At 45.4% G+C, this 7,320-nt stretch overlaps 1 protein-coding gene across 1 annotated transcript in view; it reads right to left on the reverse strand.

The window, feature by feature from the left end:
- EFHC2 (EF-hand domain containing 2) overlaps nt 1-6,885 on the reverse strand; it is a 56,220-nt gene extending 49,335 nt beyond the window's left edge. Inside the window, exon 1 of the mRNA XM_071751528.1 lies at nt 6,763-6,885. Within this exon, the coding sequence (XP_071607629.1) occupies nt 6,763-6,804 (42 nt within the window). The 5' untranslated portion in view covers nt 6,805-6,885. The remainder of the gene's footprint in view (nt 1-6,762) is intronic.
- Nucleotides 6,886-7,320: the final 435 nt, after the last annotated feature.

Consider the following 7,320-nt stretch of genomic DNA (forward strand, 5'->3'; position numbering starts at 1 on the left):
CATAGCAAGTAACATAGTTGAAACAATAATACAAAAGGAAAAATACTCCTCAATCCTATGTTTATAACTCAAGAACAAAGATTACTGAATAAAAATCAGTAAAAGGAAATACTTGCTTGTATAATGACTACTTAGCTTTCAGGTCCCCTTGCCACACAGCATTGCTCAAGCCTGGAATTTAACCACATTAAAAAGGAAAAAAGGAAAAAAAAAAAAAAAAAAAAAAAAAAAAAAAAAAAAAAAAAAAAAAAAAGCAAGCTACACATTCACAGAAATAATCAGGAATAATGCCCAAAATAAAATATTTCATATCAGCACATATTTTTGTTTTAAGTTCTGATACAAATCTTCATAATTCAGTGTGCAGAGTAAGCACTGGCATTTAGGGATTAGGAGCAGCTCTTTATGTAGTCACCCCACCCTTCCCTGAAGAAGCGAGCACAGGTACTACCCAGGTACAGCACCCTGGAACAGACAGGGGCTGGTGGGGTCTGGCAGCCACTTTGTAACACATCTGCACTTGGAAGGGTTTTCTCCCTCTCCCTTGGGCACTACTGACCTGCTCTTTGTTCTTCCATTGCCTTTTTAGACTATTTTGTTCCCCACTAAGCTTATAAAGAGCTGGGGAGAAGTCAGAATAAGAGGGAGCTTTCTGTATTTATCAGTTTAAATATGGAATAACTACAGTCAACCTGATTTTTAAAAGGGAAATTTGTAGGCAGAAAACATCTGATTTATACTGAAGGTCCTATACAACAGATCCACTTTTTGGCACAGCAAGTATTTAATTATTTCCCCCTATTACCTAAGCATGAGTTAGGGAGAAAGGCACAGTTATAAAAGCACAGTAAGGGTGGCAGTTTTCCTGAGCAAAGGAAAGCTTTTAATGTTGTCAAAGCTTCTTCTAGAAGCATTTGCTGTTCATCTGCTTCTGGGTTTTGGAGAGCTACAGTGCAGTAAAACGTTCATCAAAGTAAACCAGGTTTGTCTCTGCTGGAAATTTTCAGGACTTAGGGGCAAAAATGAAACATTGCTCACAATATGATATGAAAAAACATGGTCGAACAGCTGCAATTCTGTTGAGAATTTTTTTGTGGCATTCTTGTAACTTTTTAGGTTTTAACAGAAAGACTACTTTAGATTCCTAATCACAGAATTACTCACAAGGCTCCTCTCCATGAAAACCACCTGAATCCATATGCAAAATAATCTCTTCTAATAATCTGAACAGGTTATTTCTTCAAAAGCAAACAAAACAAAGAATGTTTTAGAAAAAGAGTAATTCTAATTGAAAAGTACAAAAGAGAAAAATTACATTTGGAGAACTTCTGCTAATGATCTCAGACTACATCCAGCCAAAAATAGTGATAGAACATCATGTTATCTCCATAATAATAATAAATTACTTCAAAAAGAAACCTGTGAGAATGAAGGGAGAGTTCTCCTATGTCTGCTGTGCTAATGCAGCTAAACTGAGCAGGCAGCAGATCTGCTGAACAAAGCTGGTCACTTTCTGTGCAGTGAGCCTGAAATAAATATTGAGGATACATTCAATAGTGACTAATGCAAAGGTCAGGATTCTCTGACTGCAGCTATTGGCTTTGCAAACTCAGCCACTGCAGTCCTTGAGGAACATTGCCTTGTGCTCCCTCCATCTTGCTCTTTCATACTCTTGTACAGAGTCACAGCAAACTCATCAGGGAGCTGCACGTTTCAACTGAACCAAACACAACTGGCAACCTCTCACGACAGCAGCTGGAGTGATGGAAGAGCTCTGTGACACACACAGTATCTCAAGAGCTACTCCCTTTCTACCTACACAGAGACTCCGGGCAGAAGTCACCGTTCTCTTCCTTGTATCAATTTTGTAATTCCCACCTTGAGAAGAGCAGCTGCATTGCCTAGGTCCTGCTCAAATCCTGTATCAGGATGAACTGTGGTGTTTCTGGACTACTCTAGTCTGCTGATACAGTCTCCTGGTTGCTTCAGCTAAGCAATGGAAATCCATGCAAATGCTGCACGTTGTGCCAGTCAAATTCATGTGACCTCCTGCCCCGTGGAAAGCACAGGTCACCACCAGGGACAAGACAAACAGCTGAAGTTCCTGAAATACTTTTAAGTAGCATCTCTCACAAAGTTAGCACTCACTGCTTTGAAAAGCCATATTTCAGCTACCAATTTTAAAATATTTTATCACCCCTGGCTTGCTGCAAAGGTTTTAGCATGTTCAGATGTTAAGTGCTACTGTAAAAGGAGGATTTCATGAAGATATTTTTCTCAGCCACTGTGGTGCCCCTCTAATATAAAGGTGCATCAACATTAACAGCCTGGACCAAAACTTATAAGCTTGCTTTTACTGCCTGAGCTGGTGCAGTCTGAGATAAGACAAGAGAGAGATACAATATAAAGAAGTCCAAAATGCAACCCTGCTGGGCAGCTACAGGAAGGTTTGGGAGTTGTGAACAGACAAGAGATCTTGAGGTGTGGGGCTGAGAGGAAGGAGGAAGTGGAATGGGTCTAAGAAAGAAAGCCAGGGCAAAGAAAAGGAGACACAGAAAACAGGCTTACTTACAAAAAGGTTGGCAAGCTTTCTGTCAAGAAAAAAAACAATGTCCTGTTTTGGCATCAGTGATTACAGAGCAAAAGAAAATACTTAAGCCATGAAACACAGAGACCACAACAGTAGCACAGCTGAGGGCAATTCCAAGCTTCTGCAATAAACGAGGATGATGTGGAATTTTTGCAATGCCACTACAGTTTGCAGTAGAAACTGATATTTTCCCCTTGAGACCACAACTCATTGTCCAATTCTTTGAGAAATGCCATGTGGAACTGTTGCAAAGAATACCCTCTCTGAGAGAAACCTCAGGCAAGAAAATGCACACCAGTCAGCTAGTACCTGGTAAAACTGACCCATCTGAATATGCTCTGCTCTCAGTCAGCTCCTGATACAAGAACATCAGTCTGGTATCAGAAGGGACAGCTTACTTGGACGATGGGACAGGTAACACTTAACAAAGGCAGTACTGATGTTGTTGCACTGCAACCAGCCTAACACAGTCCAGAATCTGAATGAACAATTTTTTTCCTGCAGTAACAGAGTAAAAATCTTCTATGCTACATTTCCAACACAGGCAGGATTAACTATTATTATCAAGATCCATGACCTCTGTCCTGACAAACAGGTGACACGCATCTAACTTGTATGGACAAAGCTGAAAATCTTGCTGTTGCACAGTTTCAGTGTCATTTGGGCTCTGCAGACAGAAGCTAGAGTACCAAGGTCTCCCTTGTGGGTCTTAAACAGTGGCTTCAGTGGTGGGAACAAAAGAAAAGAGAAACTCCCCCTTTCAAGGATACAAAACAGGGAGTGGAATTTTCAGACAGGTAACCCGTGAGTTACTCTTTGTGAAAATAAAGGAGTGATCTCTTTCATTCAATAAGATGGTAAATGATGTGCAAGTACTACGTTCTGCCACTGCCAAGGAGACAAGATCACCTCTCTAAGCCTGCCTTGACAGAGAACCACCAGCCTTGGCGAGGGGTGGGAGGACTCCCAGCACAGCCTGTGGCCTCCCCAGCCTCCATGGAGGGAACAAGGCATGATCTCTGCCCATTAGCCAGTCCCTTCATAAAGGGGGCCTTGCAAGTGGGCAGGAGATGGGCTAATCTGTGCTCAAAATACCAGCTTGCTCTGTCCTTGGATCTCCTGATTACCCAGATGTGGACAGGACAGGTACTGCCGATGAGCAGCTTATCTTTGGATTTCTGTCCAAGGAACAGGAGTTTTAAATGAGGTAAAGGGGATTTATTTGATGGGTAGACTTGTGTGTACACAAACTACTGTAATTTTGATTTTAAAGAGATTTGAAATAATAGCGGCAGTTCCTTTACTCTTTTTGTAGGCAGTAAATATTTGATGCTCCTGACACCTTCTGCTAGCTATCATTTTTCTCCACCCCATCAAATTGAGCATGGTGCTAGGCCTTTCCCTTCCAACCCTGCTCTTCATTTAGTGCAAAGGAAACATTACTATAATACCCACTTAGGCTGTTTTTAAAAGTGCCTATTTCCCCTCCAGTCTCATTAGCTCTGATGCCTGAGCAGCAAGATCTTGTCCCAGCTATGCAGGACGACAACAGCAGCATCACTCTCAGGAAAGCTGCTGAGCTGGGCACCAGGCACTTAGAGGTGAGGAGGGAAACATAGCAAAAACCAGCCAGGAACTGCTGCCTTGTGCAATGCCTGCCCCAGGGGCAGCTAAGAGCTGCCCAGCCTGGCTGCCCTTGCACCCCAGCAGCAATGAAGCATTTCTGCTCCTATAAGCATTCCTGGTAGAGCTAACCAGAAGTAATAATCATCATGAAAGGGTAATACAAGGGCCAGTGGCTCTTAGATCCAGAGACCTAAGAGCTGGGAAAAGATTTGTTACTTTCTATTTGCCAGTGCAGTCCCCTCTGCCCTGAAGTTAGACTCCACGTCCCTAACTACCTGAAAGCTCTAATTTTCTGGAGACAGCCCAGCTACCTTATTAAACACACCCAAGGTAGATAAAACATGTATATGCTTCCACTGCATTTCATAGGCCAATATATGAGGCTGGTGGAAGCATTAAGGGCAGAGAAAAGAGGATTGCAGCAGTAGCTTGAACAGTGGTAACAGCAGAATTAATACCCATTAATTACAAACCAAGGGCTGCCTGTCCTGTGCTCGCCCTTCTTCCAGGGAAGCTTTCCTACTGTTGTTTCTGTGCAGTTAGTGGTGTTGATGGAAATGCTTAAGAGTACTTGTGGTGAAAACACCTTCCTTTTCAATTTATCTATAGCAGCTTTTCTCCTTTAAATTAATCTTAGCCTCTCATTTGTGTCACTATATGAAAATAAAATTAAATCTAATAACCAACAAGTATGTGGAGATCAAAAATGCTTTTCAGGAAAGGCAAATTACCAGTATTAACTTCACTATCTCAAGGACTGTCTAAAAGAGAAATCTGGAGCCCTGACAATGGTATAACCATGGTTTTACAATATTGCCTTGTGGCAATTGTAACTTGGTTTTCACATCTTTAGTTCTCATAACACATATATGCACTACATGTGCTTCAGAATGAGGTGTTCAATGCTCTCTATATCTAACTTTTCCCAAGCACATGAAGCCAGATACTGTGTTTTTTTCTCTGAAAAAGGAGGCACTATATCGATCACAAAGCTTCTTCACTGGAGTGAAACTCTGGAGTCAACTCACTCCATCATACTCCAAAAACACTAATTCCTATTAATTAAGATAAATAGACAGTTGGAGAACAATACAGCCATGGATAACGTTGAGCTGAGCTTTTCTGCTTCCACCCAGCAGATACAAATGGTCCACACCTATTTCAATGTTGGCTCGTATGCCAAGTCACCAGTTACCTGAACTGTTATATACCCAACCAACTCTTTACAAATTTGAATTCGCCACGAGAGGTTGAGTTTTGACCACCAGACTTCTTTTTTTTTTTTTCCATCTAATATGGCACCATCCTCCTATTCATGGAGAAGTATTTGCTGAAAAGATCCTCACTAGTAGGATGGGCTCCTCCTGCAACGAGGTCCTGTATTTACACACATCTGTGCACTGCTGAAACACCAAGTGAGGCTGTGGAGTCCACCTATTTCTACACAACTCCATGTCCTCTGCACCAGCAACTGGGCAGCTACAATTGTGTGTACCTGTCTTGTTTATAGATCCGACAGAGTTTTACACCACACTGCACTTAATGCAAACTGATCCATGGTTTACAAAGTAGGCTCTAAAAATGCTATCAGCATGGAGAAGTCTCACACTGAAGGTGTACTGACACTCATGGTATTACTGGTGCAAATACAATTGCAAATTGGCCCTAAACTACATTATCACCTTCTCCATGCTGCTTCATGGGGTGGACCAGACTCAGAAGCTAGCAAAGTACCCCAGCAGTTAGACTGCAGCAACTAGGACTTTAATGGCCACACCTTCGTAGCATGAAGAAGACAGACTCCCCTCCAGATATTTTAACATTAAGAAAGTCTACACTGTTTCATCTCACTCCTGAAGGCACCAGTGACAGTGCCATGCCCAAGTCCATCCTTACCTCCTGCAGCATTCACAGTACAGAGTGTGTTTAGCACATTTCAAGCTCTCCTTGCTAAGCAAGCCTGAGGTAGTGATAGCAGCCTTCTCTTTTGTTTGCTATCGTAGACCATGACCAAAATATCATCTTCTACGTTCACAGACATGTCAGTATTTAATAGCATTGGCAGCTCTGGGAAAAAAACCCAGCACACCGACATCCCTAGCACATCCCCTCCTTTCTGCTAAGACTTTTTGGTTTATTTAGGTGGTACCTGCCTCTCCCTGGTTTGCTTTGTTAGAGCTCAAACACGGCAGCCATCAGTCCCCTCAGACCGGGCCTAACGCCCCCAGCACCCCCTCTCCCAGGAGCGGAGGAGGTCAGGACACCACCCGGCAGCTCGCCTTCCACCTGCCGGGTAAAGCGGGGGGAGAGAGGCCTCGCTCGACACCCCGGAGCCGACTGCGCAGGGAGAACCTCCGCCTCACCCCCTTCTTCCCGAGCCTTGTTCCGCGCTCAACCCCTTGGAGGCCGCGTAGCCCCCGGCCTGGTCTGGCCTGTGGGTGGGCGGCCGGGCCACCTGACACCGACCCCAGCACCGCCCCCACGGCAGCCCCGACACTGGCACCGGGGCAGGGAGGGATAGTAGCATCCCCTCCGCTGTCACTCACATTCCGATTGCGGGAGACCCCGGGCAGGAGCGGTAGCGCCATGGCCGCCCCAATCCCGCCGGGAGCCCCGCACACCCCGCTGCCTTCCCGTCCTGAGCCGCTGGGGGCGCCGTTGCCTGGAGACGGAACGGAGGCGTCACGGGGACGGGGCCGAGCGGGGCCGAGCGGGGCCGAGCAGGGCCGAGCGGGGCCGAGCGGGGCCGAGCGGGGCCGAGCGGGGCCGAGCAGGGCCGAGCGGGGCCGAGCGGGGCCGAGCGGGGCCGAGCGGGGCCGAGGCTTCGCCCTGGGGGTTCGTCCGCAGGATCCCGGAGCGGTTTTGGGGGGAGTGGGGGAGAAGAAGGGAGCGAGTTTGGGTTTGGGGCATGTGGGACCGAAGTCGAGACTAAATAGGAATCCACTTATTCATTATTTTTTTTCCAGAATTTGTTGCCGGCTTTTTCACGAATCTCTCAAAATTTCTCTCTTATAATTTACTGACGGGGCGCTCTGCCTGATCGTGGCTCCCCCCAAAAATAACGCTGGAGCCGGGGACATGGACAGGGGCGAATCCCACTGAAT

This window comes from Heliangelus exortis, chromosome 1, assembly GCF_036169615.1.
Source record: "Heliangelus exortis chromosome 1, bHelExo1.hap1, whole genome shotgun sequence".
NCBI classification, from domain to species: Eukaryota; Metazoa; Chordata; class Aves; order Apodiformes; family Trochilidae; genus Heliangelus; species Heliangelus exortis.